Source organism: Electrona antarctica, assembly GCF_951216825.1.
Source record: "Electrona antarctica genome assembly, chromosome: 3".
Taxonomy (NCBI): Eukaryota; Metazoa; Chordata; class Actinopteri; order Myctophiformes; family Myctophidae; genus Electrona; species Electrona antarctica.
Window position 1 is genome coordinate 53,475,523 of NC_136808.1, and position 27,958 is coordinate 53,503,480.

General features: G+C 43.8%; 2 protein-coding genes across 2 annotated transcripts; one reads left to right on the forward strand and one right to left on the reverse strand.

Moving 5' to 3' along the window:
* Positions 1–1,672: 1,672 nt before the first annotated feature.
* On the reverse strand, positions 1,673–22,873 carry chrna5 (cholinergic receptor, nicotinic, alpha 5). Its single transcript, XM_079496172.1, has 8 exons — positions 22,742–22,873; positions 21,725–21,875; positions 10,685–10,836; positions 10,296–10,340; positions 7,277–7,386; positions 5,827–6,004; positions 3,204–3,920; positions 1,673–2,138 (listed from the first exon to the last, which is right to left on the reverse strand). The coding sequence occupies exons 2-8, from the start codon at positions 21,813–21,815 to the stop codon at positions 1,983–1,985; spliced, it is 1,449 nt and encodes a 482-aa protein (XP_079352298.1). The 5' UTR covers positions 21,816–21,875; positions 22,742–22,873; the 3' UTR covers positions 1,673–1,982.
* A 1,145-nt stretch (positions 22,874–24,018) lies between these two features.
* LOC306920872 (polyubiquitin-like) lies at positions 24,019–27,611 on the forward strand. Its single transcript, XM_079497833.1, has 2 exons — positions 24,019–24,162; positions 25,957–27,611. Exons 1-2 carry the CDS (start codon positions 24,043–24,045, stop codon positions 26,410–26,412), a joined length of 576 nt encoding a protein of 191 aa, XP_079353959.1. The 5' UTR covers positions 24,019–24,042; the 3' UTR covers positions 26,413–27,611.
* The last annotated feature ends 347 nt before the right edge of the window (positions 27,612–27,958 follow it).

Here is a 27,958-nt window from a genome sequence, read left to right on the forward strand (position 1 = left end):
TTGGACCCCGTCTGGTCTTCTACGCACCTAGCACTGGTGTGCCAAAGACTTGTTAAAATAAGTGTTAAATACAGGGCCGGATCTACCATATGAGCACTTTGGGCACGTGCCCCTTGGACACCAGCGGGCCCTCCAAAAATGTTAGCTCCACATACATTTCCCCCACTAATCCGAATGAAATAAATGGTGTCTAAACTTTTTTTTATTGTTTGTGAGAATGCAGCTGAAAAGTGCAATTGTGTGTAAAGCAGCAACAATGCGTTAGATTGGCTGTTGTTCAAGGTGGGTGGGCCCACTGGGCTGTGTGAGGTCAGGTTGAGAGCTTAGAGTATATATGAATAGAGACGGCACCGGATTTCTCCTCTCATCCACTTGCATTAAGTTGCTCAAAAGCGCATGAGGCGATTTCACTCCTCCTTCCGAGTAGGAACAGAGTGCATTCTGGGAAGAATTGGGCTAAATCGTGAACGTGCTGTGCCGTTGACTATCATTGCACACGTTCACGTATGAAACAGCGTTCACGTGTCATCATGAACGTGCGCAATGATAGTCAACGGACCAGAATTGGTCCAGCGCTGCAATACCAAATTCGCCCACTATGTCCATTTCGCCTCAGGGTTTCCTCCGGGTGCCGTCTCTATTCATATATACTCTAAGGTTGAGAGGTGCATGATTCTGGTGGAATAAAAGAGGTTTCATTCTGCATGCATAGCGTGTCAGGTGGCTCGACAAAAAAAGGTAACAACACTGAAATACACTGCATGGCACTGTCAGATTCTCGCACCCATTTGCTTACTAGGTGGGTCAAATAAAAATAATGTGCTTGTTACTGCCTGACTGTCACTCTGGGGTGGGGGGAATAGGCCATTATAACAGCATAAAAACGCCCCAAAACGGCCAGGATTTTGCGTGTGCGCACACAAAGATTTGCACGTGCATGTGCAGGGGGGCCCTTCGAGCTTCAGTGCCCAGGGGCCCTCAGAGGTGCTAATCCAGCCCTGGTTAAATGGCTCTATATTCCAACAGTAATCATTGATTTAGTGTTTGTTCAGTCAAACAGGCGTCTCCCCATCTCTCCAGCTCTTTAGTAAGCAGAAAATCCATTTTCCAATCAGGAGAGAGAACTCACACAGGATAAACTAGAACCGCACTCTGAGTGCCTACCTGCACGTTGCACGCAGGTAGGCCATAAATAAATTGGTATATATGTTGATGGTGACGTAATTAGGATATGTTTCAATGTTGGGTGAATTAAAGGTAATGTCTGTATGTATACATGTATGTAATCTGTATTACGTCACCATCAAAAGCCAGTTATACCCCGGCATTGATGCATATCTTAATTACGTCACCATCAATACCTACCAAGCATACACGTGCATTCGTACCAGCACGACCACAATACCTGCGCACTTTGCTTGCGCAAGTAACAAGTTAAATTGGAAGTGATGACATAAAGAAGTGAGCAGACAGGACTGGAACACTATATACAACTGAACTTGATCAATGGCTAATCTCTCCTGATTGTCTGAAATTGGCATCCCACCTGCCTGAGTGCCTGGTATCTTTCCATCATCTTGCCACACAGCAAACATGTTTATCCACCCCTTAATATGTCATTATTATCTTGAATGGGTAACAATACAGTAATAACAAGAGAATCTGAGCGATATGAATGTCATGACATTTATTATTTTGTGATATGTGAATAAAAATGCATAGGAAATTATTGATTATTTCTTTCGAGGGCCGGAAAATATGTTTCAGCATAATGAGTTCAACTTTTCCTTTCCTCCCATCTTCATATTCCTTTTCGTAACAATGTAACAGTCCAAAGCCCAAACAACACCAAAGAGTCGGGTCGAGACAAAACGTTTTTTAAGGTAAACCACACCAATGCAACTCCTTGCACCTCAATGAGTTGCATTGGTGTGGTTTACCTTAAAAACTGTTTTGTCCCCACCCAACCCGTTGATTTGGGCTTAAGTCCCCCGAAACTGAACGGGGATAATGATGCTGGCCCACTTGTAGATGGCAGGAATGAAGATCAGCGCAGAGCCCAGGATTGAAACGATAAGGAAGGCCCACAGGAACACTCGATCCAGAACCCGGGCCACAAACTTCCAGTCTTGCACCACCTGTGAAAAGAAAACGAAAGAACACAATCAGTCTCAGTGCAGAGAATTAAATCAATGGTTATAAAGTAATTCTCTGTAAGACCCGTTGTCAAGAGTTCAGTTCAGAAAACAACATGGAAAGATCGTTCGATTAACTTTATTGTCTTATTGACTATATAAATACATTTCTGATCATGACTAAAATAAGGTTTAGAGAAGTTTACAATAAATAAAAAAATAGGCTATGTGGAATGGTTATTGTGGAAAGAAATATCTGAAACTGAAATATATCAAAAATAACTTGACTTTGAAGCCCATTTTGTGTAAAGGTGACTGGATGAATGAAGTCAATGTAAGGGTGCAGAGCCTACATTTATAATTATTGTGTGTGTGTGTGTGTGTGTGTGTGTGTGTGTGTGTGTGTGTGTGTGTGTGTGTGTGTGTGTGTGTGTGTGTGTGTGTGTGTGTGTGTGTGTGTGTGTGTGTGTGTGTGTGTGTGTGTGTGTGTGTGTGTGTGTGTGTGTGTGTGTGTGTGTGTGTGGGTGGGTGGGTGGGCGGGCGCATCACGCCAATACAGCTGGATGGCACTGTTGAGCAGCGTCACACACACAAAGTCACGTAATTGGAGTGGCTAGCACCACTCAAAAATACGAATGTAATAATTTGTGTTGAGCTTTTGCCCAGGATTGATATAAAAAACTGATCAATATGATGCACCTCAAAACATTTCAGAACATTTGAGCATTTTGTTTTTTGTTATGAACTAGAAAGGGGTGTTCAGTGTAGCGCATATATATCCGCCAGGCTGGGTGGCCTAACCAGGCTGTGTAAAGGGAGAATGCAACATTATGTTGGAGGCCAGTCTGGAGCCGTGTGGAAGTACATATTTGGACAGCAAGATGTAGTTTTCCCAGTGGGATGTTCATTCCATAGCATCTGACACACACGCACAACAAACTAATAAACTGGGGATTGAAATTAAACAATTTCCCTTGCATTGATAACAGCAGGACAAATTATAATAAAAATATTGCATACTGGCATCAAGCACTGGATGCAGGCCAACATTAAGTCCATGATCCTTACCTCTCTGACCTCGTTCTCCTTGACCACATGCATAGTGATGTAGCGAATAGAGTCCAGTGCTGCCTGTAGGTTGTGCCGAGTGGAGGGAGGAGGGGTGGATTCCGGCGGTAAGCTTTTAGCACTGTCACCCGATCTCACAAAGACCCCCGTTGTTCCCCCTTTGCCCACCTCAGCAGCTGTACAGTACCTGTAGCGGTCCACGTGGCTGCGCATGCACAGAAGCTTGGGCAGCCGGTGGAGGAAGATCTTCCTCACCCACGGGGCCATGTCGTGGTGCGTGGCAGAGGAGCGGTGGTGGATGTTGATCGCAAAGACCGTGATGACGATGGAGAGGGTGACGAAGATCATGGTGAAGACCAGGTACTCCCCGATGAGCGGGATGACCTTGGACGACGAGGGTATGATCTCCTCGATGACCAGGAGGAAGACGGTGAGCGACACCAGCACGGAGGTGCACAGCGAGATCTTCTCGCCGCCGTTGGAGGGCAAATAGAAGACCAGGATGGTGAGGAAGGACAGGCCGATGCACGGGATGATGAGGAACAGGGTGTAGAAGAGGGGCAGCCTGCGGATGATGAAGGAATAGGTGATGGTGGGATAGAAGGAGCTCTCGTCCGTCCTCACGCCGCGGCTGCCCGTGGCCTTCATGATCTCCCATTCGCCGCTGTCGAAATAGTCCCTCCTGTCCACGTGGAAGTCTTCCAAGAGGATGTCCACCTGTCGCGCAGAGAACAGAACGTCATCCACCAGAAGATCATTATGTATTGTGTTTCTTGACAGATCATGAATTACTACTCTTTTTATTTTTTTATAATTTTTATCCCGTGATTTTGTAACCCATTTTTCACCCCTGTGTCAATTATCTAATGTGATCCTGTGCTCTACACACCCTCCGCCAACCTAGTCCCCATATATGGGGGACATGGGGAGAGCAACGGACTTGAACTCATGCTTCCTTCATGCCTGAGTGTCCAAGTTGCTCCTTTACACCTGACAGGGGGGAGTTTCCCTGGTTGGACGTAGCGCGTGGAAGGAACACGTTATTCCAACCAGTTCCTTTCCCCTCCGTCAGGCGCCCCGGCTGGCCAGGGGGAGGCAGTTTAGAGTCCAGGATTACTGCATGTTTTTTGTGAGGGTACCTACCCTAGGGGACACGGGGAGAACATGCAAACTCCACACAGAAAGGCTACTACTCTTTGTTCATGAACTATCAGGAACATTTTTCTTATTATTGAGTTTTCCACTTTATAGAATAAATGATGTGACCAATGTAATGTCTCAACTATCTCGAATAGTCTCAATCAATCTAATCAAAAATTGATATATAAAGTTATCACACTTACTTTAATCAAACCGTAAAAAGGAAATATGCTTCAGTAATTGACTCGTTTCTTTAAATGAATCCATGTGGTGTATTTCATAGATATATAGCCAGCAAAAAACAAGTCCACACACTGATGGAGATCGTCCGAGATTGAAATGTTTAAAAAAAAAATCGAGGCTGAGAACAAGTGTGCAAACTTATTATTATTATTAATATTATTATTTTGCATCTGTCGGTTGTCCATGGACCAAAGATTGGATGTGCATGCTTCTCCTTTTTGAGTGGTGTAAACCACTCCTACAACTGGCTTTGTTAGTTTACGTGTCTGTTCGTACAACTGGCTTTGTTAGTTTACGTGTCTGTTCGTACAACTGGCTTTGTTAGTTTACGTGTCTGTTCGTACAACTGGCTTTGTTAGTTTACGTGTCTGTTCGTACAACTGGCTTTGTTAGTTTACGTGTCTGTTCGTACAACTGGCTTTGTTAGTTTACTTGTTTGTTCGTACCAAGAAATGAGCATGGTTGCTATGGTCACCCAGTTCACACGGGTGTGATTTCATTACGTCAGACATTACGTCAGACCACAGTTGATCAGTCTATATAAGACCTTACACCACTCAGTTCACACGGGTGTGATTTTTATTTCATACATAGAACAGGTGTTAGTAATGACTTGGATCAGTGTTTTTTTAAACCAGTGGTCCAGGGACCACCAGTGGTCCTTGAAGGAGTTCCAGGTGTCCCAAAGTAACCAAATGGACCCCTATCTTTAACTCTTGAGTTAAATTATTGTTAAACATATACATTACTTAATTTACAAGACTTCTACACGATTACAGAATGTAGAAGAACAGTTATTTCTATCAAAGATTGCCTGTTATCTCTCCTAATGGTACCAACATCAATACAGCATGGAATTGTGGACAAAATCTTATCCAACGACGACACAATATTCTACGTTTTTAGGTCTGAGAGGCTAAATGTCATCAAATGTTGGTCCCGTGGCTCAAATGCTGAATAAATAATGAAAAGGGTTGAACACCAATGACCCCTTTTGGTGTTTTAAACATTGTTATAATTTAGCTATTGAAAAATAGCAGACCTACAAGCTCATAGCGCGCCACCGAGTGGCGCGCTACGAGCTTGTAGGTCTGCTATTTTTGAAAAATCGTGAAAATCTTTGCTTCTGTCGGGGTCCCTGGAACAACATATTTTCAGATGGGGGTCGGCGGCCAATTACATATAATTTTTGGGGTCCTTGACAAGAAATTGTTTGAGTTTGAGTTTGAGGTAACAGAACCTGTGAGCCATCGTAGGTCCAGGAGCCAAACTTCATTGAGCAGTTCTGGAGGTCGAATGGGAAGAAGGTGACATCGATGGTGCAGGCGGACTTGTAATTGGCCGGTGGTTTCCATGATATGGTACCGTCATATCTCACCACAGCCTTGGTGACAGTACCCTCAAAATGGCCGTCAGAACTATATGAAGAAGAATAAAGAATATATATATACAGTATAACCCATTTAGGACTCAGGCCGATTCTAAAAACATCTTCTAAATCCTGACCTAAGTTTTCTGAAAAAACTTCAATTTTTGGCCAAAGCATTTCCGGGGGTCCCGGGCCAAAAACGTTGAGAATCCCTGCTTTATGATGATTTCCTGTTTTTGGCTTATATAGAAGTGTATATAGAAGTGTATATTTGTATGTCTCTAATTGATGAATTGAACGGTTGAATGGTGTACCCTATTGTAAACAAGTGTAATGCTTTATGGTGTCGTCCACAGTTAACATATTTGTTAATCTGTTAATACATACTTCAATCAATCAATACTGTATAATATAAGATCAAACGTTTTATAGCAAGTTAGCTACAGTAGATTATTTAGATTCAAACAAAGCAATTAACTTTATCTGAAGTAGTTACTTGCTTTAAGACAGTGGTCAAACTTTTTCATATCAAGAACCCCCAAATTTCGATTTGGAAGTCACTATAGTCACTATAGAGCAAAGATGTATTTATTAACATGTCCATGTCCAATTCTATTTAGCCAACATTGACTGATTGTTTGGATATTTGAAAATAAACCCTTTAACATTTGTTAACCCATTTTGACCTGAGATCAGATTCTATAAATGTCTTCTACATCCTGACAGTTTTCTGAAAAAGCTATGTTTCTATTTCAGTGGTTCTTCGATTTAAAAAAAAATAGCAGATCTACAAGCTCGTAGCGCGCCACTCGGTGGCGCACGATGAGCTTGTAGATCTGCTATTTTTCAATAGCTAAAGCATAACATAATGTGCCCAAAATGGGTTAATGCAAGTTATTATAGGCGAAGCTGTGCATTGACCCACTGATGCTTATGGGTCCTCTAATCATTAGAGTCTAATGCTGTGATCACATTTATTTATTGAGGTTTTTTGTTCACTCGTCCTTAATATCATATCCGATGACTCAGATATCATATGATGATATTGCATCATGAATATCATGCTTTACATATGTGTTGGTTTTCTCATCGTTAACATACTTATCGTACAGCACGATGTCAGGGATCCAGATAGTGTAACATACTTATCGTACAGCACGATGTCAGGGATCCAGATAGTGTAACATACTTATCGTACAGCACGATGTCAGGGATCCAGATAGTGTAACATACTTATCGTACAGCACGATGTCAGGGATCCAGATAGTGTAACATACTTATCGTACAGCACGATGTCAGGGATCCAGATAGTGTAACATACTTATCGTACAGCACGATGTCAGGGATCCAGATAGTGTCCGAGGGGACTCGGATAGAAGTGATGCCCAGGTAGTCATCTGGGGACCACCTCAGCTTCTTGTCAACCCATTCCTAGACAGTGGAGAGCAAAGAGTATACAAAAAGATAAAACATGAAATATAAGTGTAATGCAGGTAAACAAAAATTACTGGACTCTTCACCTCTGTACAGTACGTGTCTGGTTCCTGTTCCATAAATTCTGGTAAAAGTAAGTAAGTAAGTAGCCTTGCCGAGCCATGAGGCCCATCAGGCAGGAGCCTATCTCCTGTTTCTGTAGCGTGAGGCAGCTTGATGTACAAGTACACCCCCTGGACATGACGCTAGTATGGCGCAGGGACTTACCCCCAATCCAACCCTTGATGCTGAGTGTCAAGCAGGGAGGCACTGGGTCCCATTTTTTAGAGTCTTTGGTATGACCCGGCTGGGGATTGAACCCCGACCTCCCAGTCTCAGGGCGGACACTCTAACCACAAGGCCACTGAGCTGGTACATATAATAAAAAATAAAAAAAGTTCTGGTACTAAACACCAAAAATTGTCAATTCACCACCAAGTCAATGTATATATGCCTCATGCCAATCTAGCCTGGAAACCAGACTAATCTGCCACATATTTTTTTTTATAATAATCTCTGGCAAGATTGGTCTGGCAATCTTCATTTTGAATTACATTCCGCTCACCCCATATGGGTGACCAATCAGAGCCCACTATTCAAAGTGAGACTTTTTGTAGCCCCGCCCCTTGCAAATAAATCTTCCACACCGAAGTTCCAGACGAATATCTAGGCAGTGATATTAGTCCGGCTCAGTGGCGTTTCCAGGAATTACATTTTGGGCAGGCAAGATGTGTTAATTGTCGTCTCCCTGCGCACAATCGTAGCACTAAAGGTTTTCAAAGAGATATACCTGCCAGACAGTAGGATACAAAGGCTGAAAGGCATGCATTTACATTCCAGTGGGTGATTGAGGGTCGCGCTCTACCGCAACGGCCAATCGGCTGTCCACTAATAATTCTCAGGTCTCGTTTTTGCCCTCTCTTTTTTTCACATTGTATGAATTTTGGCCAGGCAGAAAATGGATTTGGCCTGCCCTTGCCTTATTGTAGATACGCCTCTGGTCTGGCTATGCCAGGCTAATGCCGATCTGCCTGCCCCAACATATTACCTTGTTCAGCAAGGATAAGCACAAACCCCAAAACAGGAAAGGGAAGAATTGATACTATTCTCATTTTACTTCTAGTATTATATTAATGTTTAAAAAAATATTCAAAATCTTTCATAACGTTTTAATGCCTATACTGTATAATATTAACCACTGCTGTATATGAACACATTTTGCTGGGGACCCCCTGGAAACCCCTCAAGGACCTTATAGGGGGTCCCCGGACCCTGCTTTGAAAACCACTTCTCCATCAACCCTGTCCCAACAACACCCTAGCAAGCCAATCCCTGACGGCCGTAACCATGGCACCCACTGCCCTTCCCTCTCCTCATTTGCATTTTGGCCTTTTGTCATTTATCACTGTTGAAGGGAGTGCCTGACCTGAGCGGCAGAACACGGTGTGGAGTGGTCATTCCCTTGGCTGCACCACCCGCACAGAACAGCGGGCATCCAAGGCCATTAACCCATTTTGTGCGGGAACCCCTTTTGGTGTTAGCATTATGTTATTCTTTAGTTATTGAAAAATCACACCCGTGTGAACTGAGTGGTGCAACTAATTGATTATGTAGAGATTGATTCACTCTGACGTGATATCTGTGATGTCAGTGACGTCACATACTAACCATAGCAACCATGCTTGTTTTTTTGGTTGCTAACCATAGCAACCATGCTCGTTTTTTTGGTACGAACAAACACGGATACACGGGTACAAAGCCAGTTGTTGGAGTGGTTTGCACCACTCAAAAATAGCAGATCTACAAGCTCATAGCGTGCCACCGAGTGGCGCGCTACGAGCTTGTAGGTCTGCTATTTTTGAAAAATCGAAGAACGACTGACATAGAAACATAGCTTTTTCAGAAAACTGTCAGGATGTAGAAGACATTTTTAGAATCTGATCTCAGGTCAAAATGTGTTAATAAAAATGACAGGGGGAGTTAGGCAACAACAGGTGGATGTAGATGCGTGGGCGGTGGGCAGGGTAGCGAGTATAAGGCGTGGGCGGTGGGCAGGGTAGCGAGTATAAGGCTGTCAGTAGATGCGTGGGCGGTGGGCAGGGTAGCGAGTATAAGGCTGTCAGTAGATGCGTGGGCGGTGGGCAGGGTAGCGAGTATAAGGCTGTCAGTAGCGGTGGGCAGGGTAGCGAGTATAAGGCTGTCAGTAGATGCGTGGGCGGTGGGCAGGGTAGCGAGTATAAGGCTGTCGGTAGATGCGTGGGCGGTGGGCAGGGTAGCGAGTATAAGGCTGTCAGTAGCGATCATGAACTGCTTTACAAATAATTGTGATTAACGATTTAGTTGTGTTTTTGGCACTGAACATTTGGCTTTCAGGCTTTGTAAACAAAAGGTGCACAGAGCAGATATGACACATTACTTAGATATACAGAGACATTACTGCCATATTTGATGACTTTTATACTTTTTGAGGGGCGCTATAGTCCTAACCTGACTCCGCCAGATGGGGCAGCAGAGAGTACACTGGGTTCCCCTCCTATGCCCAGCTTTGTGTGTTTGTGTGTACCAAATTTGAGGTGAGCGCCCCTCACTTCACATGAGTGTGATTTTTTTTAAATTGTGGAAATAACCAATCAGTGGTTAGCGGACTGTCTATGTCCTTTTAAAAAGACCTTGTAAGCCCAATTTGTACATTCATTTTGCAGCATCTTCACAGTTCACACCCTTGAAACATCACTGACAGGCTTTTCCTAAACAGTCCTAACAGTCTTCATTTTGTTCTCTGTAATTTGACTGTCAGTGTCAGCAGTAATGTACGTACATGTGTGGATGGATGATGATGTATGATTTGTTGCAAGGGTTGTACTTGCCTGTTTCATCCACACGTTGGTTGTCATGAGCTGCTTTTTTTCATCCTAGTAATGTATATAAAAAAATAGGTTTATATTTTAGAGTGTATCCTTTATTCAAAGTATGCTTTTATGTGTCTTCACATTAATGCACTTGAAAAAATAATTAAACTTTTGTAACCCATAGTTACAAATGTGAGTTGACTTACTGTGTTATTTTACTGTTACACTAACTAGTCTAAGTCTGCACAGAAACATGTGTCCACTGTCCAGTATAGATAGTTTTGTACCAATAAAACCATTAATCATGCAATCTGTCGTGCATGTGTGCTCTGAATAATATAGAACATTACTTTAAGTTCACAAATTTATATTTGTGTACGTCACACAAATACTCCTTTCACACTTACCACGTCGACTAGCTGGGAGATGGCTAGCCCAAATTTCACCTGGATTGTCCCGTTGAGGTATTCTACTGGCCGGACCCATTTCTGGTAGTTTTTGAAGAGGTACTTGTACAGCTTGTCTTCTGACTTTGCATAGGATGACAGTTTGGGAATCCCTGTAGAGGTGTGGAAAGACTGGCGTTAAATATAGAGAAATTAACCCATTTTGACCTGAGATCAGTTTCAAAAGATGTCTTCTACATCCTGACAGTTTTCTGAAAAAGCTATGTTTCTATGTCAGTCGTTCTTCGATTTTTCAAAAATAGCAGACCTACTAGCTCGTAGCGTGCCACTCAGTGGCGCGCTATGAGCTTGTAGATCTGCTATTTTTCAATAGCTAAAGCATAACATAATGCTAACACCAAAAGGGGTTCCCGGCTTCCCGCCCAAAATGGAATAAGATTCTGTCAAACTTGGAGCAGCACGAGCTTAGAGGCCCGGGCCGGTAGCTTGGCCCGGCCGAGCCATCCAATATGAGGACAATAATCTATACTTTAAAACTATAAATCAGGCCTGGGCCGTGGCTCTGCGCTCCAGGCCCCTTGGCTGGTAATCCAGTCTGGCATGTGTGCCGCGTGTTCAACTCCAGATCCCGACGGCCTTTACCGCAAAACAGTTAATATGTGCGTTTGTGTGTGTGTTAGGTTGCGCACAGGTGGTGAAAAACAACCATGCTGTTTTCGTGCTCAGACCCACCCAGACAGGCACCCACCCACCCACACACATAGCCAACCATGCTGTTTTCGTGCTCAGACCCACCCAGACAGGCACCCACCCACCCACATAGCCAACCATGCTGTTTTCGTGCTCAGACCCACCCAGACAGGCACCCACCCACCCACATAGCCAACCATGCTGTTTTAATTCTCAGACCCACCCACCCAGACAGGCACCCACCCACCCACACACATAGCCAACCATGGTGTTTTCGTGCTCAGACCCACCCAAGCACCGACCCACCCACCCACACACATAGCCAACCATGCTGTTTTCGTGCTCAGACCCACCCAGACAGGCACCCACCCACCCACATAGCCAACCATGCTGTTTTCGTGCTCAGACCCACCCAGGCAGGCACCCACCCACACACATAGCCAACCATGCTGTTTTCGTGCTCAGACCCACCCAGGCAGGCACCCACCCACACACATAGCCAACCATGCTGTTTTCGTGCTCAGACCCACCCACCCAGACAGGCACCCACCCACACACATAGCCAACCATGGTGTTTTCGTGCTCAGACCCACCCAGGCACCCACCCACCCACCCAAGAACTGGAGAGATAGTCTGAATGCTCTGTCAGTGAAACTCCTTGTTACTGTGGGTGAAAATAAGTATTGGCACAGAGCGCTGAGTCCCAATGAGTCACTGCAAGCTGGAGCAGTCACAATAGATCTAGCACTGTCTCCAGCACTCACGTCTCTGGCCTTAACTTCAGTGGTGGGGCTATTCCTGGCTACAGAGGAAAAGATTTAACCTTTGGCCAAAACACGCACAAGTTATTCAATGGAGACCAATATCAGAATATTCGTGCTATTAGATACCTGGCTGGGGCCCAGCCCTTCTAAGAGTCTGCAGTATTTTCTATGTTTGCACAGAAGTTACAGTACAATGGGATGGTACTGGCATCTTTTCAACTTTGGTCTAATTTGCTCAGTAATTGAGTGTAGCCTATAGTCCTATCTGTCTTCTCAGAAAGAAGATTAAATGTGACTTGAGTGTGGGATGCAATCACTGTCGCTGGCAGGAATTGATGTAATGTGACTATTTTCAGTACCCAGTATTACTGTCTATGAGGCCATCACCGCTGGACTGATCAACACCACATTTCTTTGGCACACTGCTTGTATGCAAACTAATGATTTGGTGTATATATTTTTTAAATATTTGTCTTTAATTTCATAATGGAAGTCAATGGCGCTCTCTCTGATCAGGCTGAAACCTTGTGGACAAATGTGGACTTTAACAAATGCAGGTCATGACATAGATGACTGACATCACATCACAGGCCAGCAACATGAACCCATTTTGGGCGGGCACCCCTTTTGGTGTTAGCATTATGTTATGCTTTAGCTATTGAAAAATAGCAGATCTACAAGCTCATAGCGCGCCACCAAGTGGCAGCGCTACGAGCTTGTAGGTCTGCTATTTTTGAAAAATCGAAGAACCACTGACATAGAAACATAGCTTTTTCAGAAAACTGTCAGGATGTAGAAGACATTTTTAGAATCTGATCTCAGGTCAAAATGGGTTAAGATGCAGAAAGGTTGTCTCGCTGTGACCCTATAGCCAGGGAGGTTGACTCGCTGTGACCCTATAGCCAGGGAGGACAATAAGGGGGCCTAATGCTTTCAATGAAATTGTTTCCACTAGGAATTGTTTTAGCCAATGTTGATGGTCGTGTTCTCATTGTCTGATTTATTTCATTTTTACAACATTTTCATTTCATTTGTCTAATTAAAATTAGGGTCCAATCATCAATGTACATCAATGTATTCAATGAGAAAATAAATGTAGGTTGATTGAATTTCTCAGGTTCACGCCTTGCCGACTATGCAAATGATCTCTTGTCCAAAGACTAGGGTCAGCAACCCTCCCGGAACCTAGGTAACTTCCCCGCCTAGTCCATTCTTATTAATTTCAATAATACTTAACCCTTCTACGGTACTGTTCTTGACTCGTGAATAAAACCTTCGTTCTCAATACAGCACATAACAGACAACATAGCACACAACTGATGAGTTGACTACTAGATCTTAAAGGAGCATTCAGTGATTTGGGTGATTTGGAAAAGAACCCGGTCCGCCCCGGTAACAAGATGTGCACATGCATACAACCTACAGTGGGGGAAGTACAACAGATCAACAGCACATGCACCAAGGCCCGCCCCACTCGATCATGATTGGAGGAAGGCCCCTCTCATCCTGATTGGATGAAGGCTTTGCCACCCAAAGCCCAAACCGAAACTAGGGTTTTTTGACCCCAGGGGCTCACTGGGGACAGGGAGGAACTCCTTATATGGTCAGCACACTTTATAGTAGGGAGGATTATCCAAAAAATAAGTGATATTTGAATTAAGTGAAATCACTGAATATACCTTTTATGCAGAGTGAAGAACTTATACTGTAACCTAAACAGTACTGCAATGTGGACAGTACAGTACACTACAACAGGGGTTCTCAACCCGTGGGTCGCGACCCCTCGGGGGGGTCGCCAAATAATTTTGGGGGGTCCCCAAATATTTTTTTTTAAAATAACTGAATGGCTGAATGGAATGGAAATGGAAATGAAGAGTTTACATATAGTACACATAGTACATGCATATACACCTTCCCTAATGATTATATCTGGTTTCAGTATTTATTTATGGTGTCTCTATTATTAAGGTTATTGTAGCAGTCAATTTATATTGGGGGTCGGGAGGGGGCGGGGGACGTTGCCAAAGCATTTTCGGGGGTCCCTATGTACATTCTATTATCTCCTTTTCTATCATCTGTTGGTATGGCAACCTCGCCATTAAAGAGAAAAATTCTCTTAGAAGTATTGTGAAAACTGCCTCCAAAATTACCGGCATTCAGTTGGAGAGCCTCGATCCTTTCTACAATAGACAGCTGCTCATGAAGGCCAGGGCCATTCGGCAGGATAATGCCCACCCACTCGAGTCAGAGTACAGGCTGTTGCCATCGGGCCGTCGTCTGGGTGCCCCCGTTATCAAAAACAACAGATATAAGCACTCCTTTGTCCCTGCCTCGATTCGTGCAGTCAATGCTGCCAGTATTCATGTAATGTGATGACGATGATGCTGAAATATGCACTTTATGCGGCACTTTATATATTATATCTTATATCTTCAGCACTTTTTTGCTTTTTTTTGTTGTATCTCTTATTCTTCTACCTGCAATAGATGCGACCAGACCTCTGTTTATGCCATGGTGTCTCTTGTCTGTTGTTGTCCTGTATTGTTTTGTATTGTTTGTATGTCGGAAACCACTACTGTTGCTGTAAACACAATTGCCCTTCTGGGACATTAATAAAGACCTTGAACCTTGAACCCCGGCCAAAAGCGTTGAGAACCCCTGCACTACAACAACCTACAGTAAACCCGTACAGGCAGCTTGCATTCTTATTTTGCCGAGGCGCACTTCATATGCAGAGTTGGGAAATGAGAAATATTGATCGCATTGTTAAATGTGACACCATTTCTTATATCTCCCATCTTATATCTCCCATCTTTAACCCATTTTGACCTGAGATCAGATTCTATAAATGTCTTCTACATCCTGACAGTTTTCTGAAAAAGATATGTTTCTATGTCAGTCGTTCTTCGATTTTTCAAAAATAGCAGACCTACAAGTTCATAGTGCGCCACTCGGTGGCGCGCTATGAGCTTGTAGATCTGCTATTTTTCAATAGTTAAAGCATAACATAATGCTAACACAAAAAGGGGTTCCCGCCCAGAATGGGTTAAGTCACTCTCCAGGATGGTTATGAGCTTATTTTATGATTTGCGGAATGTGGTTGTAAATCCACCTAAAAGGGGATGACAGAGGCAACGACCGCTGATACCACGGTGTCACCCCAGGACGATCGATATGGACCATGCTAGAGCCCCCTGCGGTCAATACCGCTATGATTAGAAGATTCATCATCTTCTCCACAGCTTCTCTTCTGCTCTCAGCAACATTCTGCCTTTCCTAGAGAGCACAATACCGTGCTGCAGGTTTTGCTGTGTGGCTCTTTAATGCTATAGGTTAACGTTTTTCAATGGGGGTGCTACAATCTCCCAGGCGCTGTTCAGCTCTTTAATGCTATAGGTTAACGTTTTTCAATGAGGGTGCTACAATCTCCCAGGTGCTGTTCAGCTCTTTAATGCTATAGGTTAACGTTGTTCAATGGGGGCGCTACAATCTCCCAGGCGCTGTTCAGAGAATATTGGGGGCCGCTGAAAGAAACATTTTTTAAACTGATTTTTCAATCCTGGTCTCTAAACTGCCTCCCCCTGGCCAGCCAGGGCGCCTGATGGAGGGGAAAGGAACTGGTTGGAATAACGTGTTCCTTCCACGCGCTACGTCCAACCAGGGAAACTCCCCCCTGTCAGGTGTAAAGGAGCAACTTGGACACTCAGGCATGAAGGAAGCATGAGTTCAAGTCCGTTGCTCTCCCCATGTCCCCCATATATGGGGACTAGGTTGGCGGAGGGTGTGTAGAGCCCAGGATCACATTAGATAATTGACACAGGGGTGAAGAAATGGGTTACAAAATCGTGGGATAAGAAATATTAAGAAGAACATTTTTGAAACGGGGGGACCGAGGTGCCTTGCAGATGGCTATTTTAGATGGGCTATTTTTGGCAAAGAAATGTTGGTGTGCAACTCAGGTCCATTTTTACTAGGTGTATAGACTGTCTTACACCCTTAACTCACAACGTAGGCTACCGCGTTGAGACACGTTGTGAGCTTGAAGATCGGCTATCGTTGACGAATGTTCCCCCAGAATAGGGACGCTGGTGTCCAAGTGGTTTAAGGGAACTCGATGGAGCAAATAGTTTGAGAACCAGGTCTGTTTTGTTTCCCACCTGAAGTGTGACCTGTGATCCGTACCGTAAAAAGCCCTATTTTGGCATAATCTTTCAAAAATAGCAGAAATAGCCAATCTACAAAGTCATAACCTCAAAAAATGAAATCGTCATATACAGTATCTGAATGTGTGTGTGTGTGTGCCTGTGTGTGTCTGTAGATCACACATATTGAGAACTGTCCAACTTCAAACCCGGCGTGCACGGAGGACCTGAGGGAGTGCATGGTTCCCGGTGTCGAGTCGGCCTGAGATTCGGTTGTCAAGAATTATCTGTGCTGATAAGCCTATTTTGAGGCTACAATCCTACTTCTATTTTCTTTTCTCCTTGGCTAGGCTAATAATCACATTCTAACAGTCCAGCTTGTCAAATTCATTATTTGGTATTCAGTAAGGTATTTTTGAGTGGTGTAAACCACTCCTACAACTGGCTTTGTTAGTCTGTCTGTCTGTGCTCAAAAAATGAGCATGGTTGATGCCGATTGGTTGATGCTGATTTCATTACGTCAGACATTACGTCAGACCACAGCTGATCAGGCTATATAATACCTTACACCACTCAGTTCACACGGGTGTGATTTTTAAGTGGTGCAACCACTTCCTTATTAAGTGACTATGTGTGTGTGTGTGTGTGGGTGGCTGGGTGGGTGTGTCTGAGCACGAAAACAGCATGGTTGTTTTTCACCACCTGTGCGCAACCTAACACACACACAAACACACGCACATATTAACTGTATCTATGGTGATTTCACGTTCCCCGGGTGTGCCAGTACAGTACAGTACAGTGACAGTACAGTACAGTAGAGGGTACAGTAGAGGGACCCCCACACGGTAACTCTGTCATTTCTCAACCGTTTCGGACGCGGGGCGGCTCGCCGGAATCGGGCCGGCACCCTGGGTGCGTTCCTGTGGGTCTGGAACTCCCCCCCCCCCCCAGGGACCCCCACACGGAGTTGCACCACTTACTTCACATGGGTGTGATTTTTTTTAAGTTAAGCAGCAGAATAATAAACAAACAAATGTTCAGACTGAGCTTACATTTATAAATGGTTGTGGTTTTGTGGGCGGCCGTAATAAGGGACGTGGGTATTGGATAGGGATGCTGGCCCCCAAAAACTCAAACACGGGCCATTGCAACGTCTAATTGATTCATGAGGAGTTTCAGACAGGCATATTTTGAGTATGTCACTCACTTAAAAAAGAAGACAAAAAAAACTATAATATTACAAAGGCTCAAGTATTATTATTCTTCTATCAACCACTTTCAGTCTGCCATCCCAATTTTTGGCATAAGCAAAACATTTTAAATATTTACTCATGTATTTATTTATTTTAAAAACAGCAGATCTGCATGCTCAGACCCTGTAGATGTACTGCATTATTGGTTTTATTTTTTGTTTCATTTTTCTTAATAGGGCTTATTATTACAATAACAGTTTAAAGAGACTGCAGCTCTCCAACAAATGCTAGACTCCATCGTAACGGCTGAAACATTCATCTACTGTAATGGCCAATTAATCCAGTTAGCAGAGATTTATTGGCAAGAATGGTAGTTCCACAGTCATTAATAAAGCTTTTTGTCAGTGCCTAATGAGCGCTGATATGCACTGGGCCAGTCTGGTTACATAACCATGCCCCAGTGGGTTCTGTTGTGTCCTTGGAATAATGACTCACTGGGCCCTTTTATGTATTAACACATTTTGGGCGGGAAGCCGGGAACCCCTTTTGGTGTTAGCATTATGTTATGCTTTAGCTATTGAAAAATAGCAGATCTACAAGCTCATAGCCCGCCACCGAGTGGCGCGCTATGAACTTGTAGGTCTGCTATTTTTTTTTAAATCGAAGAACGACTGACATAGAAACATAGCCTTTTCAGAAAACTGTCAGGATGTAGAAGACATTTTTAGAATCTGATCTCAGGTCAAAATGGGTTAATGGGATGTACACTGGTGCCATGATTACAGGCCGACTGCTGTAAATGTTTTAGTCTTGATAGGACTGTATATTCCTCATTATATGCAATTGACTGTACATACAGTATGTATATCCAATCCATATTACCACTGTGTTGCTGGCTGACACTGTACTGTACTGTACTGTACTAAATGGTTAATGGTAAATGGTGCATTTATATAGCGCCTTTATCCAAGGCGCTTTACATAGATTGTGCATTACATTCACCCATTCACACACACATTCATACACCGATTGCAGCGGAAGCCATGCAAGGTTCCAACCAGCACATCGGGAGCAATTTGGGGTTCAGTGTCTTGCCCAAGGACACTTCGACATGTAGACAGGAGGAGCCGGGATACGAACCGCCGACCCATGGATCATTGGACGACCTGCTCTACCTCTTGAGCCACAGTCGCCCTGTACTGTACTGTACTGTACTGTACTGTACTGTACTGTACTGTACTGTACTGTACTGTACTGTACTGTACTGTACTGTACTGTACTGTACTGTACTGTACATACCTGTATCAGCCCTACATCATATTCACTGTCATTAGTCTGTATATCCATTCGTATGTAAGGAATAATAGGAGATAATTCACCGACACTCCCTGTCGGTGAATTATCTCCCGACAATGACCACCTAGCCAGATATTATCCCGCTTATTACATGGCTAACTAACATAAATTAATACATTGACCCAAAACACAACAAAAAAAGTATTCCATAAGTTTGCGCTGGCTGCGTCTGCCCAGCTGCAGGGCTGCAGCACTGTCAGAAAACAAGGAAGTGAGTTGATCAAATAGAATCCATTTTCGGGTCCTGCTTCGTCTATTTCTCGCTCAAATGTTTTCAAAAACATTTTTAAGAGCAATGTTTAGCTGTAAATGACATTGTGTGTCACTAGTGTGTGTGTTTACATGGCTGTTATGTTGGAAACGGCAGTAAATCAAGCGGGGCGCAGCGGCGCAGCTGGTGGTGCTGATTGACCAATCAGAATCAAGCATTCAACCAAGCCATGTAATAAAGTTACATATTACTGCTGATAGATTGTATAATATGATACATTAATATGTATGATGCAACTTGAAGATGCTTGGAACTATTAAGAGATTTAACATTTATATTATATTTTTTGACCTGAGATCAGATTCTAAAAATGTCTTCTACATCCTGACAGTTTTCTGAAAAAGCTATGTTTCTATGTCAGTCGTTCTTCGATTTTTCAAAAATAGCAGACCCTACAAGCTCGTAGCGCGCCACTCGGTGGCGCGCTATGAGCTTGTAGATCTGCTATTTTTCAATAGCTAAAGCATAGCATAATGCTAACACCAAAAGGGGTTCCCGCCCAAAAGGGGTTAGTTCCACGCACCTTCAAGTTGCATGGGAGAGAGAACGAGAGAAAACCATAAGTTGGGGGATCCCTGCTTCATCTCAGTCTCGGCTAATTTGGGGTCCTTGGCCTGAAAGACATTAAAGACTAGCTATCCAGGGCTCCAGGTTTCCAAATGTCAGTGATTGATAATATTGATAGTCGACTGGCAATATCGACTATCCCACTAATATCGTCCCGCTGGGGCTAGGAGACCCCGGGGCAGACCAAGGCGCAGTTGGAGGAAACACATCGACTCACTGGCCTTGGAACGTCTCGGAATCCCCCAGGAGGAAGTCACTAATGTTGCTCTGGAGAGGGAAGTCTGGAGCACTCTTAGAGTATATATGAATAGAGACGGCACCCGAGTTCTCCTCCCATCCACTTGCATTAAGTTGCTCAAAAGCGCATGAGGCGATTTCACTGTTCATTCTGGGTAGGAACAGAGTGCATTCTGGGATGGATTGGGCCCAAACACATGAACGCGCTGCCGCTGACTATCATTGCAGGCATTCAGCGTTCACGTGTCATCGTGAACGTGCACAATGATAGTCAACGGACCAGCGCGTTCATGTGTTTGGGCCCACGCTGCAATATCAAATTCGGCCACTATGTCCATTTCTCCTCAGATAAGCGGTTGAAGATGGATGGATGGATGGATGGACTGGCAATATTGATAGTCCTCCCTTCTCTTTCCCTCCCCATCAATCCTCTCTGGAGTACATCAACACAATCACTGAGAGTGCTGTGTGAAATCCTCCAGTGTTAAATAGTGTTCAAATGTATCACTGTGCATGTTTGAACTTTGAACGCTCTCTTGTGTTACAAATATACAACTCACCACTGAGGTGAAGTGGTGTCTTTTGACAGGGCAGTGGTTCTCAACCTTTTCAGGCCGGGACCACCCCCAAAATAATCATAATTTGAACTAGGAGTGGGGACTCCAAACTGCCTCCCCCTGGCCAGCCGGGGCGCCTGATGGAGGGGAAAGGAACTGGTTGGAAATCGTGTTCCTTCCACGCGCTATGTCCAACCAGGGAAACTCCCCCCTGTCACGTGTAAAGGAGCAACTTGGACACTCTGGCATGAAGGAAGCATGAGTTCAAGTCCGTTGCTCTCCCCATGTCCCCCATATATTGGGACTAGGTTGGCGGAGGGTGTGTAGAGAGCCCAGGATCACATTAGATAATTGGCACAGGGGTGAAAAAATGGGTTACAAAATCGAGGGATAATTTTTTTTTTTAAAGGAGTGGGGACCCCCCCCACCCTTACAAGCACTTGGAATTGTAGGAGTTGAGGCATTACTTTTAGTTTGACTGGGTTCCACTGATATAAATAGTGTGGAAAAATGACCTGCTTTTATAGTCTAGTTTGTCGATTACTTTTGACGCAGTATAATAGTCTTACTTTTCATTTTAGATGTATTAAAAAGGTACCTTAAATTGTCACTTTAGAAATGTGCAGATATACCCAGCTGTAATACACATATGCTGTATGTTGTTTTGTTTACCGTTGAGTGATAAAACAATGTTGCACATTAAACCCATTCTGTACGGGAACCCCTTTTGGTGTTTTAACTAAGCATTAATGTTATACTTTAGCTATTGAAAAATAGCAGATCTACAAGCTCATAGCACGCCACCGAGTGGCGCGCTACAAGCTTGTAGGTCTGCTATTTTTGAAAAATCGTGAAAATGTATAAATCTTTGAATATATATATTCTTTCAGAGCCAACGTCTCTAACTCAAATATTTGCTTCTGGGAGGTCCCTGGAACAACATATTTTCAGATGGGGGGCGGAGGCATATTACATATAAGATCCTTTGGAGCATATGAGTGTGCGGCTTCCCTTCTCTTTTCCTATGTTACTATTTGAACCCAGCACCTCCACGAAGTGATGTGCGTATTTTACTATAGTTTCTATATTACATATAAGAAACATAAGGTTTTTCAGAAAACTGTCAGGATTTAGAAGCCTTTTTTTAAATTTTGATGTCAGATCTAAATGGGTTAAGCAAATCATCTGGGGGACCCCCCCCCCCCCCCCCCCCCCCCCATGTGGGGAGACAGGCTGATAGAACCACTGGGATATATAACTTACGCAGTGAGTGGAACAGGTGGCAGCAGAGCAGCAGCAGCAACAGCAACAATGGGACCGGAGAGCAGGCAGACCCTCCTCCCGCTCCCAGCATGGTATCAGAGATGGCAGCAGATGTACACAGCTGGTCGCTCAGGCATCGCAGACATGGAGCCTGCAGGCAGCACAACAATGGACATGCATTTAGTAATTATAGGGCATCGATTGATTCCCAACATGTGCCCTGTGTGGATGTTTTGCAAGTGAGCCCCCAAATAATTTTAAGATAATGTATAACATTAGCCTAATATAAAATAAATGTATGTAAAAAATAAAAAATAAAAATTAAATCAGGGCATCTTTCCAAAAGATTGGTAACTCCTGTTATCTGCAATGTATGGTTTATTTAGGAGCAGTCCAGGCTTTTGAACATGTGGGTCCTTTGTCACTCTTATACTTTGTTAGGATTTCAGTTCTCAAAACCTCAAACATTGACCCTAAATTATGAAATCAGAGTTGGACCACCCACATCAAAATAGCATTTTATTATTATTCAATCTAGCCTAAGTGACAACAACAACAACAACACAGAATATAGCACTTTTTGTCATTAAGACACGGTATGTTTTGAGAGACCTCAGAATTCAATAACAATCATGAATGGGCCAATATATATCTCGATAATGGAAAAATATATATCAGAAAGTGTTTTTTGAGCAATCCTCAAAACAGCACAAATATATATGAGTTAACCCATGCCTTAATGTAATGCCCTGCCCTTAATTATGTAATAGATAAATGCATCCACCTACTGTAAATAACATACTGTATGGACTTGCTGTGCGGTCAAATTATTCTCCATACCTGGACTATTGAGTGACAAAGTAATTGTAAAGACAAAATACCTGTAGCACATATTTTCACCATATAGACCTTTGCTATGCAACATTATTATAAGGAAAGAGTGCATAATATGGCACATATTGTACATAATATAAACATGCACATACTGTAGCATTGTGGACATAAATAGTAAAATACCTCCTCTGTGTGGCTGCCGTTCACACACGATCCTGGGTGGCTGGTATAGCCCAGCTATAGTCCTCCATTCTACGCAGGTCTCCTCTCCTCCACGGACGCCTCACACAGATTGTCGATCTCTGTCCCCGCCGCCTTCAGAATGGGCAGAAGGCTGCATGTCCCCTCCTTCTACTTCTGAAAGACCCCCCCCCCCCCACCCCCTCCCCCAACCAACACACACCCCACCGTTCTCCTCCCAGGGGAGTGTGATCAGTAATCAGTGACAGGGGGCGTTCCCCCCAGGGAGGCTGCTGCAAGCATCGATTCGCAGCCTCTCTCTCTCAGCCAGCCTTGACACAGCCCTGCTCTGCAGCCTGCCTCCTGTGAATGGAGCAGTCCTATATAGCATCCGTCTAAAATATTCTCCGTTGTTCAAACCTGAGGGCAACACTGTTGCTGTTTGTTTGTGTGTGTGTGTGTGTGTGTGTGTGTGTGTGTGTGTGTGTGTGTGTGTGTGTGTGTGTGCGTGTGTGTGTGTGTGCGTGTGTGTGTGTGTGCGTGTGCGTGTGTGCTGTATGTCTCCATGGTGACAGCATCCTTGGACCTCCCAATTAGCCTATTGTTGCTATAGCCAACTGCACGGGGAAGGATTTATTGTATTTCTTTCTACTTACCGTACTTGCTTTTGTTATTAATCATTTCATTTGTTCTGTAGCCTATGTCATTGCTTTTTATTTGTTCGATATGAATGTTTTTTTGGGAATAGTGCAAATAACATATTTATTTGTTTGTATTTTATTTGCTCACTAAGATGTGTACTGTACTGTACTGTACTGTACATTAATTACTGTCTGTCTACGTGTACGTCTGCCCCGCCCCCAGGCATAACTCTGGCGCCATGTGCCCGATTGACCTCAAACTTGACATGCGTGTCAGCTGAGTGTGCAGTAGTGGGAAGTCGGCTGGATATCTATCTGTTTGCCTGCGTGTGTGTGTGTGTGTGTGTGTGTGTGTGTGTGTGTGTGTGTGTGTGTGTGTGTGTGTGTGTGTGTGTGTGTGTGTGTGTGTGTGTGTGTGTGTGTGTGCGTGTGTGCGTGGTGTAAATCCATACCACAATCAGTGGAATTCTGCACAATCCATTCAGTTGCCCTCTTATATACAGTAATAGTAATAGTTATATTCACCTTTTATCATGACAATCGTGTATGATGATGAATTGAAGTCATACAGCATTGTTGAGTCAAAACTCAGAAATGGACAAAATCTGGTCAGCATGACATCTCACACCTCAGAAACTACATCTCCCAGAATGCAGCAGCAAGATGGCTGCTCGTTACCTGATTAGGAGCACCTTAAAAGGAATGGAGCTTCAGTCATTCAAACAAACACCAGATGCAAACAGCAAAGACAACTCTTGGGTTCTACCTCCAAAGACGCCAATGGTCGGTGATATTGTATTGTTTTATTTATACTTATGTATGTACTGTTTGATGTGGTTAAATCTGGCTAATTGTGTTTAGTAGCTTCAACTTCATTGGATTGAGTTGGAAATTGGAGTTGAGTCCTTGTATGTCCTTTTGGAGTGGAACAGAGTTGAACTTTACAAGCATTGGTCACAGCAACGGAGACATGGTCACACACATGACGTCACAGGCGACACACACAAAGCCTGGCGTTGGAGGGACTATCACCCATCAAAAATCACACCCATGTGAAGTGAGCGGTGCCTTTTATCATGATGATAATATGGTGATGTAGAGACCCCAGCCTGATCTCACAGAAATACGCAGATATGTACGGAATTGCAATTCCGTACATACACGACTAGAAAACCCAAAGATCCGTAAATATGACACTACTACTGTTTTGACCACGACGGAGGCGTGGCTTTCACTATACGGAGGCGTGGCGTTCACTATACGGAAGTGCTATTTCACCGTGGCTGCTGGGTGAGTTCGGGTTTGACATTATTGAGGTTTAATGTTTGATTTTAGTTCAATGTTTGTTTTAAAAGCGCCATTAACAATAAAGGGAATTTAAGTTTGTTTTGTTACTGTAATATATTAGCGCCCCTCACTTCACACGGGTGTGATTATTGAGGGGTGCTAGCCCCTCCTATGTACAGGTTTAATGTTTGTTTTTAGTTCAATGTTTGTTTTAAAAATGCCATTGACAATGAAGGGAAAATGTATGTCATCTTGTCCCTAACACAAACATTAAATGCAATTATAACAATAAAGATAATTTAATGTTTGTTTGGACACCGTTTGTTTTACATCACCATTACATCACCTGAGTTAGACTTTAATATATTAGCGCCCCTCACTTCACACGGGTGTGATTATTTACTACTAGAGCGGTGCCTGTTGGGCACTGGCCTACTTGGAACGATGCAAGTTGGAAATGCATGCCAAACCCAGATATTATTATCTGTGTCCCTTTTATGCCCATATATGGAGTTCTTTGTCAGGCCTGCCCAAATATGGAGTCTATGCAGACGTCAGATTGGGTCGGTTCAACCGTGGGTCCGAACCCACGACACCGGGCACTGCACTCCCTGAGGTGGGGTGGAACGCGTGTGTCGATTGGGGCGAACGGTTCTCGAGTTACGGATTACAACAGTACACACACACACACAGACAGAGACTTGGTGCATTTATAGTTATAGATTCTGTCCATATCGGGTTACAACTCGGACGGGGATTAGTCGGCTCTACCGAACTTCACAACGCTCGACACGGCAACTCGTGTGGTGAGTGGGGGTGCTGGCTATTTAGAGGGCTAATGCATCTTTGTTTACATAGAAGTCAGTCAATTGGGCTTGATTGCAGGGAGACGGCGCCCCTCTGTCATTGTCTATGGGGAGGATTTCAGTGTCATATGTACAGACTTTTGGGTTTTCTAGTCGTGTATGTACGGAAATTGCAATTCCTTACATATCTACGTATTTCTGTGAGATCGGGTTGATAGACCCACATGATCTCACATGGCAGTAACCATGGTAACCGTACAGACTAATAGCCTAATGCTATACACACATAGGCATGTGTTGGAGCGGTTAGCGAATCGAGCCAATCACAGTGCAAGGTCAGAACTATGACAGAACTGTGACATCACTGTTCTTATAAGAGAGGGTATAATGTTCAAGCATTCATTGCATTTTGCAGAGTATTGTTGCAGAGAGCAGAATACGATAAAAGTTTTCTAATCACAACTCAAATTCGGCAAACATGCAGATTTTCGTCAAAACCCTCACTGGCAAGACTATCACCCTGGAGGTTGAGCCAAGTGACAACATTGAGAACGTCAAGGCCAAGATCCAAGACAAAGAAGGCATCCCCCCTGACCAGCAGAGACTGATCTTTGCTGGCAAGCAACTGGAAGATGGCCGCACCCTTTCGGACTACAACATCCAGAAGGAATCCACCCTCCATCTTGTGCTGCGCCTGAGGGGAGGGATGCAGATTTTTGTCAAGACTCTAACTGGCAAGACCATCACCCTAGAGGTTGAGCCAAGTGACAACATTGAGAATGTCAAGGCCAAGATCCAAGACAAAGAAGGCATCCCCCCTGACCAGCAGAGACTGATCTTTGCTGGCAAGCAACTGGAAGATGGCCGCACCCTTTCGGACTACAACATCCAGAAAGAATCCACCCTCCATCTTGTGCTGCGATTGAGGGGCGGGCAGTAAATTATTCCATAATAATCTTCCCAAAACTCACACCACATGAGACCAGACAGGTTGTGGGTCGTGTACAAGCTACCTCTGCACGTCAAGCCCAGGGACCAATCATGTATGTGGTAGTTTTATCCCAAATGGTGCAAAATTGATACTACTGACTGACAACACTAGGTAGATTTTATTTTTGAAGAAATGTGCAAGCTCACGACACGGTACGGCAATGCAAAGTGTTGTGCACTTGTAGATCTGCTATTTTCTCCACTCCACTTTTATATATTGTTTAAGTTAGTATTTTTGAGTGGTGTAAACCACTCCTACAACTGGCTTTGGCTTTGTTAGTTTACGTGTCTGTCTGTCTGTCTGTCTGTCTGTCTGAGACTGTTCGTACCAAAAAATGAGCATGGTTGCTATGGTCACCCAGTTCACACGGGTGTGATTTCATTACATCAGACATTACGTCAGACCACAGCTGATCAGTCTATATAAGACCTTACACCACTCAGTTCACACGGGTGTGATTTTTTAGTTGTCTTCACGCTCCCGGACGTAGATCAGAGACCGGGACCTCTTCATTTTTATACAATAAAATTGCCAATATATTGGCAAAAGAAAAAGAGGCGAACGTGGTGTCTCACCGAGTAAGAGTTGGATCTACCATGATGAAAATGCAGTAGACTGTCTGCAGCAAGAAGAATGAAGGACTGGAGTCTATATGGTATATGTGCTTTTACTTGGTGACCCACGAGGCGCCAAAAAGAAAAGAAAAATAATGCCTCTCCAAATCCAACCCTATGTCCTCGTCGTGAGAGGTGGAAGCAGGTAATGCTTACTAATGGGGCTCTGGTAAAACATGCATGGCTAATCGCCTGTGCAGTTGGAGATAAATGAATGTATGCAGTTATGCACAACTTGCACGTATCTACGTATGATGTACAGTATAACTTCAAATGTTGTGCAAGGTTTCAACCCAATCACAGCCCCATTGAATTCTATTAGGCCTACTATGATTTCAGAAAATAAATGTGTAGCTACTGGCTTTTGTAAATATCAACCATCCAACCAAAATGCCATTGACAATGAATGGACAATTTTGAGTCATGCACGCACGCACACACACACACACACACACACACACACACACACACACACACACACACACACACACACCCCTCTCTCTGGCCTGCCGTCTTCTCTGTCTGCATTTCTCATCATTGACCTGTTGACTGAAACATAAACAATGTAATGTTACAAATATGTATTCTCATCATTGACCTGTTTCAGCATAGCCTACTGCAATACTGCATGATTGATAAAATGACTGTAGCCCTTAGAGTATATACTCTAAGCTGTAGCCCCATGCAGGGGGTGGCAATTGGCACCCCCTAGTGTTGACATTAATTCAAATTCAGTTATTGTATGCTTATTGTCTCCACCAGTCCGATGTGGAGAGAGTATGTTTTGCATTCCGTGTGTGTCCGTCTGTCCGTCTGTGGACAGCTAATCTCCAGCACCGTTGGCTTGATCGCAGTCATACTCTGCACACACACTCCCTGAA